This window comes from Strigops habroptila, chromosome 5 (genome assembly GCF_004027225.2).
Source record: "Strigops habroptila isolate Jane chromosome 5, bStrHab1.2.pri, whole genome shotgun sequence".
Taxonomy (NCBI): Eukaryota; Metazoa; Chordata; class Aves; order Psittaciformes; family Psittacidae; genus Strigops; species Strigops habroptila.
In genome coordinates, this window is record NC_044281.2 from 10,614,292 (window position 1) to 10,626,551 (window position 12,260).

Below are 12,260 nucleotides of genomic sequence, written 5' to 3' on the forward strand. Positions count from 1 at the left end.
CAGCAAGTAGGTCTTCAACTAACATTTTTTTTAGCTGTTTCTTGTAGCATAGTTTGACAGTAGAAACAATTTCAAGTTTTAATGATGGAAAAAATCACAAGAAATTGGTTCACTTGCTTATTAACTGAATTGACAGGTTTCATGTGATTAGGGGGATGTATGAAAGTACTGGGTTCCTGATGAAAAGGAACCCATTTCTTTACTGAATTTCCCATTTCTTTACTGAACCCAATTCTTTACTGTATTTATTTTCTTTACTGAAATAGGTTACAGAAATTACATAGAGCCTTGAGAAGTAATAGGATCATGTAAAATGAAGACAGCCCCAATAGCAAGGGAAAACAATAATGAAGATGGAAGGTACCAGTGATCCAAGGAGTGGCACAGAAAACGTTAATGTTCTAGTGATCCTGCTGGGAAGGATGGTGACCACAATAGTACTGAACCAAACAAACAGTTCAGAAAATCCTTAAAGTAATAATAATAAGAAGACATGGTGACACTTAAGGAAAATGACAGGGGAACGTCTGTATTTCAGGACAGGTATAGAAGAAGAATGTACCGAACTGTAGTTACCTTAAAAGCCAGGAAGTAATATCAGATCAAATTACAACATAGCCTAGGTTAGATATTTAATTGTAATATAGTTTTAGAAAAACTGGTAATGCAGTCTCACTTTCCTGTCCTTGCTTGTCTGTGTTGCTACTACAACATACCTGCACTTGCATGGTGATTGACACAGGGAAGTACATATACATAATGTTATTTTTAAGTTTTAGCCCATCGGTGTTTTTAATTGGATTGGCTAAGAAGATATCTCTGTTTGCATTATATATTAAGGCTCTTAAGGGTTGTGCTTCCTTTCCCCTTTTCTGCCTCTAATCTTGCAGTAAGTGTAATGCTGGGTTTAAATACTATATTTTCATTTATTTGCCTCAGAGCTGTGTCCCTTCAAAGTTGCTTTAATACCTTGTTAAGAAAGGCTAGTAGTTCATAGTGAGTGATTTTTGAAGCCAGTCAGTATTTGTGTCATTTTGAATTGTTGCCTCGATCATCACACAGCCCTGTAATGAGTAGCCATGTAGATCTTTAACAGTAGTCTTGGCTAAAATAAATGAGAGCTAGGCAATGACTTCTGTTAATGTCTTACTTGGAATGTGATGGAAATTACACATACTGGTTCAGCATTTTCTTGGTGGATCTGCCTATTGAAATATGTACGGATATTTTATGTCACGTGTCAGACTGGTTCAGTGTTACTTCTCAATCAGCCGAGATGTCCCTATGAACACTTTTGTCTCCCACAATTATTGAACAAAGGCATCTTTGGAAGCCCACTAACTCAAGATATGAGTGGTTCCAGCAGCTGCCTGTTGTCTCCCAAATGGTGGCCTGTACATCCATATGAGAAGGTGGCTGTGTCTTGCTTAAGAAGAGTAGTTGTCTTGATTTGTACTCTTGACAGAATGAATTTGCTAAGAAGAATTTGAATGGCACATTGACAGAGGGCCTTATGAAAGTCTGTGACAGTGCTTCATTACTTTAATCTCCTATTTAAAAAAAAAAAAAAAAGACATCTTTCAATCAATGGTATATGTTGTCAAGTAAAAAATTTGCAACCCCTAAATTCTAGACATGGACTTTAATAATTATAATCCTCCAGGCACTAATTTGGCATAGCACTTGTAACAGAAACATGCCTTAGTCCTGTTTTTTAATGGACTTTTATGCTTGATAGCTTAAATAAAGTCATCAGCTTAATAGTAGACATGCATCATCCCTTTTGGGCTGTAGCTGTGATAGGAGGGATTTTTAATTGTAATAGTGTAAGAATTAAACACATACCAAAGCCATGCCTTTAATGCCCTTAAACAGAATTCAAGTATTTTAACATAGCACAAGGATGAAATAGGTATAGTGAAATAGTGGTTTAAGTTACAGGAAGAAGAAAAATACTGCAACTGGTTTTAACACTTTGTTGCAAACATTATTCTTACTCTGTATTGAAGAGAAAGTTGGAGAAATTATTCTCAAGTAGTCTTCAATAGGAAATTTGTCCACTGCTGTTTTTTCGATGTTATTTGAGTACATTTTGAGGTGGCCAGTTGTTTTATTTGTGCTATAGCCAAAATACTCTCTTAGACTGCAGATCAACCAAATCTGTAAGCTGGTGTTGCCACCAAAAGCAAGGCTAATCTTTTTTTGTGTGGACTGTGGTGTTTGTGCAGCTGCACAGTGAGCCAGATAGGAAAAGTAATCTGTCTTGAAAATAATCTTTTTATTATTTTTCTAGGCCATTTTTTTCTGCAGAATCTACTTGTACAACTGCACAGTGAACAGATCAGCAAACAAATGTGATGCTATACAAAAATGGTTTCATGGTAGTGAGTGAACGAAACAGTGGGGGAGGGCAGGACTGCTGCTTGAAGTACAACATCATCTTAAAATATTCGTTGAACTTCAACCTTAGTTCTAACAAAAACATTTGCTTTCTCCCAGTAAAAAAGTAAAATATTAAAATGCAGGTGTAACTGGTTCATCTTTTCAAGTATTTAATTCTTCTAAGCACTGGTATCTTAAGAGAACCTCATTAAACAGTAGAATATTGGCACAAAATCAAACCAGCTCAGTTATAAATTTTGTGCATTAATAGATGTTTTATGGACTACATACACTTTGTATATGAAAGACTGAAACCTAATTCTTGGTAAGCAAAACTAATACTTACAGAATTTCCAGCTGTTTTGATGGTCTTATATTCTTTGGAGCTTTGAGAAGGAGCAATTTCTTACAAATAACTGACTTTTTGAAGAAGGCTGTCCATTTTTCTTCTGTTCAAAATAAAGTAAATGCCCCTTTCCAGATAACTGAACTAGTAGATTGCTGCTGTATTAGTTTGGCATAATTTTCTAGCATGCTTAGGATTTAGCATTTCAAATACTTAACATTTCAGATTTTTAAAGTTTTGCTGGTGTGTTCAGTTATGCATAAATGCTGTCTGTGCTACTTAAGTCTTATCTGGTATTAAGCAAATATGGCTTGGATCAATTAGTTAAAGGTCTCTTCTTACAAAGTGCCCCTCCTACCAGTCTGTAGATTTTCAAATGAATGAGTTTTACTTAAATCCACAAACCTGTTTCCCTGAAATTGAAGAGGGAAGAAAATACAGGAGATGGGTGAGAACTGAAGTTAGAAATGGTTAATTGTAGCTTTTTAGCTCTGTAGTATGTTTTCCTATTTGTGTATCCAGAAGCTAATGTCAGCTTAAAACTGATAAAACAAAAAGAGATTATTATTTAAATGCTTTTATGGCTTTCTTAAAGTATCTTTTAGTAACAACGATATATTAAATTCACATTAATATTTTAAAACATAATTTATCTTTAAAATGTGTGCTAGAATAATAGGACTTTCTATTCTTGCATTTGTTAAAAACTTGAAATTTGGAAAATAAACTGTGGGTTCATTTGGATTTTCAGATTCCATCCTTTTTCTGAACTGAGTATGAAATACTCCACAGTTGCTGGAGTGGAAGTGGTTGGGGGCTGCAGGCATCTCTCCTGCATGTACATTGATGTAAATACCTGCAGTATAGGAAATAATCTAAATTTTCAGGAATTGTGAGAAAAACTGTCCTCACGTAGTCACAAGCTTTATTTCAAGACTTAGTTCTCTTTTTTTAAAAAAGCCATTTCTCATAGAGCTGTTATTCTAAGCAGTTCTTAATAGAAATTAATGACATAAACACTTTTCAGTCGTGAACAAGAAAAGTAGTTTGGTAAGAATATTGCTTTGTCTTTATTTTTAACACCTTTTGTCTTTCTCAGTTCTCTGAAACTTCTGGTTGCTTGTGAAGTGTTTCTAAGGCACTTTACTCATTGTGGCGTTCAAGCTGAGTAACTACTTAGAGAAGTCAGAGATACTCTTTGAAGATCTCTTCTGCATAATAGAAAAAAAGGCAAAACATTCTTCAGAGAAAACGAAGAGTTAAAAAGGGAGAGAAACTAACATAGCTTGCAACAACACATAGGAAGAGGAGAACATTTATGCTACAAATATTTCAGGTTATTAAAATTGTTGGGAGCAAACAGGAAGGGGGGAGAAAATCGGGCACTTTAAAATATTCTAGTCGGTGTTGTACATGAACAGTGGTAGATGTGATAGATGTGACTTTCAGTTGAGTTTGAATTTTGTGTGACCACATTACTTGAACCAAAATTTGTTGTTTTAAATGAAGCCTAACTATCAACTAGTTTTCTAGTTTCGGTGAAGCAGTTTGTGATAAATAAACAAAGTATTTCCCAAAATCATGTTTGTATTTCAGAGTTTAAATGAAGTCTTCTGAAAAATAAAGTGCTATAAAAGAACAGTTGAAATAGTAGGCATTATGGAGAAGTTTTAGGAATCCAAGGGAAACTGAATGAAGCAGCTGTAAAAAAAATACCAACTTTCATCAGAGTTGATTTAGTTTAATAGATGAAACACCATAGGCACAGTGTTTTAGTGGTTTAACACATGATACTGTGAGTTTTCCATACAGAAAAGAGAGCTCTGCTGATGTATTGCTCAGGTTCTTTGACCTCAAACCTTTGATTTAAGACCTTGTATATGCATATGCAGTCAGTACTGCGTTTAGTATGAATGATTTGCTTGCATTGATGAATGAGGAGATAAGGGGTGCATTTGGCAGCACTGTGTGTGGTTTCTGCTCTGTCAGCTGGTGTGGCCGAACTATTTATCCTACCTACTGTAAATTTACACATTTGTTCTAACTTTGCAGCTTGACTTGGGGTGGAGGTGTCCCACTGCCTGCGTGAATCCTGCAATACTTGTTCTTGTTTGCAGTTCAACAAAACGTAGTAGGTGCTGCTATTTCCAGCTGTGGCCTACGGGTGCTGTATTTTCTTACCTGACAGCTAGCTAGGAGAGATTTCCCTCATGTCTCCCGGATTGGCTGCCCAACCATTACTGAGCTGAGGAGGGAAGGAGGGGAGGCAGCTGGGAGTCAAATGAGTGAATAAAATAAGGCAAAGGCTGAAAGCAGTAATAGGCAGAATCTTTTTCAACTTTGCAGCCTTGTCCTCAGGCTGCCCTTCCATATTCTTTTGAAGGATTCAAGAGTCTTAATGTTTTTATATTGAGATCAGCTATGTACAATTCTGTGCCACTGAAACGTATAGGATTTGAACTTCAGCTTTCTGGTATTTTACACATATAAATACTGCCTGACAGGTTAAAGATGACAGCTATTTATGACTGCCTAGAGAATAATGAAGCTTGTTTAAAAACAAACAAATAATCAAGTCTTAATAGTTCTTCTGTTTGAGACTTTTTTATGATGGATATGTTTTGTAGGCATCTTTGTTCTGAAACAAGAGTTACATTAGAAGATACAGAAGATTGTATAATAGAAGATTAAAAATATTGTGCTAGAGTTATTACTATTTAAACTGAAAATAGTGAGACATCTAATTGATCTTAAAATTGGTCTAATAGTGCTCAGCTCTTGTATTTCAGCAATGAATCATGATCATCAGTTACAAACTATTTTAACCAATAGGGCATGGAGAAAAGGTACCATTGAAAGCTAAACACTACAATTAGAGATGCATGACTAAATTTTCAAAGTAATGTATTAGCAGTATTGTATGAGACAGTCACATGAAAAAGATCATGAGGTCGTGGAAAGGATTATGATCATGCTTAAGTCATGAATTTCCTGGTAGAGATATTTTAGTCTGAATCCGTGCTTGTTTAAATGAGAATAATTTGACTTTGCTTGTTCTGGTTTTATATTACCATTATGTGGCAAAGAGTGAGAAAAGGTGTCTTATCTACAAAAGTAGTATCCTTTGAGTAACTGAATTTTACTTAAACTTGAGATGCTGTTTTCACTAGTGAGAAAGTGAAGTTACAAAATTACTGAACAATTTGCCAGAGCATTACAGTACACTACATGTACTTACCTGCTGCCGCCATCTTCTGTGCAAGTGTATTTAAGTTCGCTTTTCTCCCAGGGCTTTCATTTGTCTTGTGTGTGTCTTAACTGCTTGTTCCGGCTCCTGAACCTGTTCTTCCCATTCAGTAACGTTCAACGTTGTAAATCCCGTTGATGAAAATCTGCATATTCCTATAGAAACGTGGAGCTCTGTTGATCTGTCACCAGATATACTCCTGACCCAGTACCTTTACTTACTGCCAGAATGTTTCTGCTTCCTGGGATGATGCAAGTCACAGAGCTCAGGTTCTCAGCCTGTGTGAGAAAGAGCATATGTTCTTTATTTAAAGGTTATGTTTCCAGAGTTTCTAGACAATCATACAATCTGAGGGTTGACTCAGTCCAGTGACTTTTGGATAAAGGTTTGCAACCTGTTTCCTTGTATTCCACCAGTAACAACTCTGTGCTCACCTGTTTCCTCAAAGGGGAATGCAGAAAGCTTCTGGAAGGTGCTTTGAAATGCTTTCAGTTTTTCCATATGAATGTCAGTGATGTATGTATAAGAACATTAAGGATGCCTTAAGTGGAGTCCATGAGTGAAAAGGACTATATGAAAATAGTATCTCAGTAAATTTTGGGGATGAACTAATTTACTTGAAAAGGTTGTTGCAGCCCTTAGAACAGTAACTGGAATATAGGTGATTGAACTGGAGACTGGGGTTATTCCAGACTGATGGTTGAACTGTTGTTCATAAAAACAAAACAGTAGTATACCGTGATTACCCAGTGACTTGTGTGATGTCCCAGGAATCAATTTTGATGCAGATGCCTCCATTTGACAGTTACTTTCCTGATCTTATATTTGTAAGGGGTCAGTATTGCAAAAGAGAGTTTTGTTGTGTTGTTTTTTCTTAATCTTGCAAACATTTGAAGCTTCAGTAAAAACTCAATTGTCATCTTTTGTGAAGGTTATAGGAAAAAATTTCCTTTGGTCTTTTTTGTTAACTCATTTATTTTCTATATAAAGTCATTAAAAGTTATCCCTTTCCTTCTTTACCTCTGATTCCTTTCATCTATCAACCTGTTGCAAACATAGGAGCTTCCAAGAGAATTCTTTTTTTTTCTTTTTTTTTTTGTGTGTGCATTAGCGTTGAAAGTTCTTAAGCACAAAAATCAAGCTAATATTTTAGGAAATTAAAATGGACTTTAAATGTTTGTGGTTTTCTGCAAAGCATTTTCATGACCAGTTTCATGAAGTGCATTTTAGTTCACAGCTGGGGTGGGCTTGAGAAGGGTGGTTAAATTTACCATTTCTTGTCTGAAAGTCAGTAACATGTTAGGATGCACGGACTAGGTCACTTGCATCTTTGTGAATGTAGGGTCAGTCACAGCTCTACTCAAGGTGCACATAAGGAACTAAAACTGCTTTCAGTGTAAAAAGAGATGAAAACTTGACCTGTGTTCTTGTTATTTTACATCCTTGCATTTGCTGCAGTGTTGTGGTAGCATTTGGGTATGCAGAAAGCAGGATGGGTTGAACTTCTGTCCTTACCCTTTCTCTCAGCTCTTGTTTGTCAGTCATATTTTAAATTTAACTAGTTACATGTGAAAAGCTGTACTGTACTTGTTTCCTTTGTCTATTTTAGTTAACCATGTTAAACTGTTCAAACTTGTCATTCAACTATTCAGATTGATTGGGAAGCTTCATGCTGCTTTCTTTTTGTTGTCTGCTCCTTCGCTGATAGGATGGCTTGACTGACTACTACATGTATGTAGCAGAACTGTTGTAAATGTTCCACATTTTGATTGGCTTAGTAACCAGCAGAACAAATTAAGTCTTGCTAGAAAACCCTGGCAGTCTTTAAATTATTTATTTTTTCCTTAAAAAAATCCCCATGTATTTTAGAGGTTATTCTCTTCCCAAAATGAAGTCTCTAGAAAATAGAATTCATAAAATACAGTTCTTGGCTTATCTTTAGCTTTCTAGTTCATTGGCATTTTTACATAAGCTCGGATTCTTTTTTCTTAAAAGTTTTTCTTAGAAGAATTATTCTGGTTTTACGTACATTTTTACTAGCAGATGTAGACAAAAGAACACTGTCATACTTCGTAATGTAGTGAATTGTTTTCAACTCTGAACACAAGATCGACTTCTGCAGTGTCCTCTTGTTATCTGACATTGAATAGTAACTTTCTTGCATTTAAAACAAAGTTGAAAACCACATTGTCTAGATGATAGAATTTCTAAAAATTGGTACTACCTACTTTGAGCTAGACTGCGTCAGCATTAGCAGCACTTTTGAGTTGCATAAATGGACGTTTTCTGTATAACCTGATTTTTAAATTAACATCCACTTAGTTCTTCAAAATCAGTAAACTCATGTAAGTAAAACGTACTAAAAATACAAACATTTAAGCAATACATTGAAGTTCATCAATGACAACTTATTTTTAAATCACTAATTATCAATCAAAATCAACCCTAACTATTCTATGATTCTGTGATTCCATGAAATAGGGAATTGTGCAGTGTGTGTGTTTAGTGGGGGTACTTCAGCAGCACATAAGAGAACAAATGATGTGTAGGTTTTCAACTGTATTATCTGCCTGTCATCCCCATAATTAAGAAAATATTGTATGGGGTTTTTTTAATATTTTTTATTCTTTTGTAACTTGTATTTTAACAAGATTTCCAACATTATAGGTTATCATAAGTACAGATGCCTCTGAAAATATACACAAAAAGTGTTCTGATATGACTGACTGTAAATGCTGATCTTTTTATTGTAACTGCCTCTTAAAAGTGTGGTATGTAAGACTGCATCTCTAAATACACAGAGCCTATCTTACTGTTGGATAAGTATATCAATACAATTTCTGCAGTAAAAATACTGCAGTTGTGAATGGCGATATCTAAAAAGATTTGTGAGTCATTCAGTTGGTACAAAGCAGCACCAAACTGATAATCGTGTAGTACAAATGCTGAGATTGCTCTTACACCTAAGTGCTTCCCCTTGTGTTTCTTGTAGGAAACAGAGATGAAGGTACACATGCACACAAAATTTTGCATCATTTGTTTGCTGACATTTACCTTTCATCAATGCAATCATTGCCATAAAGATGGGCATCACCGTGGTCCCAAAGGGAAATGTGGACACTACCATAATGACTGTCAGATCTCAAATGATTCCTACTTCCAGAATGGAGGAACAGAATCTATGCCGAGTAAATTTTCAACGTTGGAAGCTGAAAATGAACAAAAATACTACATTGAAAAGATTTTTGATCGTTATGGTGAAAATGGAAGATTATCCTTTTTTGGCCTGGAAAAGCTGTTAATAAGCCTTGGCTTAGGAGAGGTAAAAGTAGTGATGATAAATCATGATGATATTGGCCATGATCATGTTTCTCACTTATATGCTTTAGAAGTCCAGGAAGGAAAGCATTCTCACTCTCATAACCATCCTCATAGCCACTCTGATGCAGAAAACCAAACCACGGTTGGTATGGCTGTAAAGAGAAATCATAAATGTGACCCTGAGAGAGAGACAGTAGCGCTGTCAGTAAAAGATGATGGCAAACACAGTCATGACCAGAGTCGTCATCATCGTCATCACCACCCTCATCTACATCATCATGACCATAATGGTACACATCATTCTCGTAATGATTCAGTTAGTCACAGTGAACATGGAGAACAGAACCATGAACCTTCAACAGAGACAAACACAACTCAAGATCAGCCAGAAAGAAAACAACGGAAACAGAAGAAGAAGCAAAAGAAAATCAGTGAGACTTCAGGAGATTATGCCCCAGATCATGATTCAGGTGATCAGCATGAGCACAATCGTGTTCATAAACTTGATCATGCACATGATGCATCCCACTTGCATGTACGCCGTCATGAACACAGTAGTGATCGTTCTACTAGTCATGGACATCAGGATTCCAGTTTAGGTAATGAGGATGGACACCACCATACCAGCAAGCGAGAGGCACCTCGTAAGCAGAGTAGTGTAAGAAAACGTGCTCTTTTTCCATCACGTAGTCATAAGGATCATAATGAAGATGAACGTGATCGTGAAGAGGTGAGTATTAAATGAACCAGTAAGTTGACTTTTGCTGTTGTTGCATAACACTTGAAGGTAGATACCCACAAATCAGTGCAGAAGCACTGAGACCATTGCATAACACAGGTACCAGAGTGAAAAGGCGAGAGGTTACTGCCACAGTTTTGAGTTTACTGTATGGGTGTTCATTTCTGTCTGCTCGTCTTTTCTCAGAGATCTATCTTCATGCCTGTTTATCTGTATAAAAGAGCTCCTTAAAGCTTTCTGAGATACCCTGCTTACAGGTGGGGTTGTTTTTCTTCCCAATATTAATGAATACTTCACTCACACGCTCTCTCCTTTTTTTGGACTTCTTTCTGAATCTAAGATCATTAACATGTTTGGAAACTGAACAGAGACTCTTTCTAAAAGAAACACCTGCATCTTTTCAACATGCTTCTAATTTCTTTGTCCTAAGAGATTGTGAAGCAATGTAGATGTAACTTCAGTAGCACTGTGGTCAGTGTAAACTCTTCCATTTCTCCCTTCAGCATCCATTATTTCTGCCAGAATCGTAAATATACTTTCCCCTCCCCCTTGCAGTTGCCTGCTAAAGCAGGACATTTTGCTGTCATGGTTTTAAACTAGAAGTCAGGATAGGAAAGGATGGAGTGAGTGCTGAGGTTGAGGTTTTAATCTGAATTAAAAACTGAAACTCCAAACAGAGAAGGTCAATAAAGAGAAGTGTTAGAAAACCTGTTTTGGATTTATGTTCTTGCACTCCTTTCTTGTTGCTCTTTCTTCATTGCTTGTACTTTGTAATGGTAAAGACTATGGAAACTCATTTTGATTGACATCTATCAAAAATGATCTTAGTGTCTGAATTTATAGTGCAGATATTTTTACTGTTTCTTTCCCCTCATAAACCACTTAGATCAGCTAAGACATGTTTTAGCACTGGTGGAGTGTTGTGGGCCAGAGTTTCCACTTTCTGTTTGTGTTCTCAAGTCATATGCTAAATTTTCCATAACTGTAGTTTTTAATGAAATAGTTGCTTTCATACTTAATTTGTGTGTACAATTTGCTCGCAGTGCTTAAATGTTACCCAGCTGCTACGATACTATGGTCTGGAAACCAGCTCTCCAATATCTCCTGAATTGTTTATATACATGTGTCCTGCTTTGCTATACCAGATTGAGAGAAGGCTTTGTATTGTACATTATGATGAGCTTGAAGATGTTATGAAAAGTAAAAATGCATCAATTGAGAATAAAGATAAAACAGGTGCATCAGGTAAGTGTGTAACATCTAAAGTCTTCAAAATCATTTTGCATTGTACATACTAACTTGAAAGTTTAAAATGTCATACAACTTAGTATTGACTGTAAAGGAATGGTTACAATTTAACATATTTATTAGAAGAAATTTGAGACAGCATGCTCCTTTAAGTCAGGAAACAGCATCCTGTTTGGTAGTATAATAGCTTCTCCTAAATAACCTTGGCTCAGGGAGCCTCTCTCGTATCTTTTTATCCTTTTTCATTGTTTTCACTTTTTATTTTATGTTTGCTTATTTTTACTTCCATTTTTTTGGTCTTCTGTCATTGAGGCCTAACATCCTATCTTTGGGCCTATGGCCCAGGCATTTTGGCCTGGATTCTTTTCCCACATATCTTTAGATGTTGGACTCTTCTGTAGGAACATGGGCAAGGTACAGAATCTTTGGGGATGGAATGACCTATAGGGATGACCAAGTCTGCCCACGGTTTGGATTATTTTCTTAAAACATGTTAAATACTTTCTCTCTTAGTGTGACTGAGGTGGTCTGTTTGATTATCTCGAAGTTGGAATGTTGGAGCATGAGTTTGGCATAAATTTTCTTAATAAATTTGACCTGGATTTATGAATTGAGGAACAGAGAACAGCACCTTTGTCACAGTTCATTTACTGGAAGATATTAGTTTAGCTGTTGCTGGTTTTATATTCTAGCAGTAATGCAAATTTGTAGAATTAACATCCAGAATTTTTTGTGAACTGAAGAAATACAAAGACTTACGCAAGACATAAGAGCATTTAAATTGCCGTTTCTGACAACACTTCCCTTTTCTGACTTCCAATATCAATTATTCTATACTGCTACTCTCTTAAGCATATGAGAAGTATTCAGTCAAAATCCTCTGTTGGCAGTTTCTTGGCAGTTTGCCGAGAGTTAAAATCAGTAGACTTTTTTTCTTCTTACTTTTTTTTTTTTGAAGCTAAAAATATTTTTACTAC

The 12,260-nt window shown here is 35.9% G+C and overlaps 1 protein-coding gene across 5 annotated transcripts in view; it reads left to right on the forward strand.

Annotated features, from left to right (window-relative positions):
* The window catches only part of SLC39A10 (solute carrier family 39 member 10), a 124,439-nt gene that overhangs the window by 95,002 nt on the left and 17,177 nt on the right, over positions 1 to 12,260 (forward strand). For all 5 annotated transcript variants that reach the window (XM_030486337.1, XM_030486336.1, XM_030486339.1 and 2 more), the window contains 2 exons: positions 8,968 to 10,026; positions 11,079 to 11,280. In XM_030486337.1, coding sequence (XP_030342197.1) covers positions 8,977 to 10,026; positions 11,079 to 11,280 — 1,252 coding nt within the window. In that variant the 5' untranslated portion in view covers positions 8,968 to 8,976. The remainder of the gene's footprint in view (positions 1 to 8,967; positions 10,027 to 11,078; positions 11,281 to 12,260) is intronic.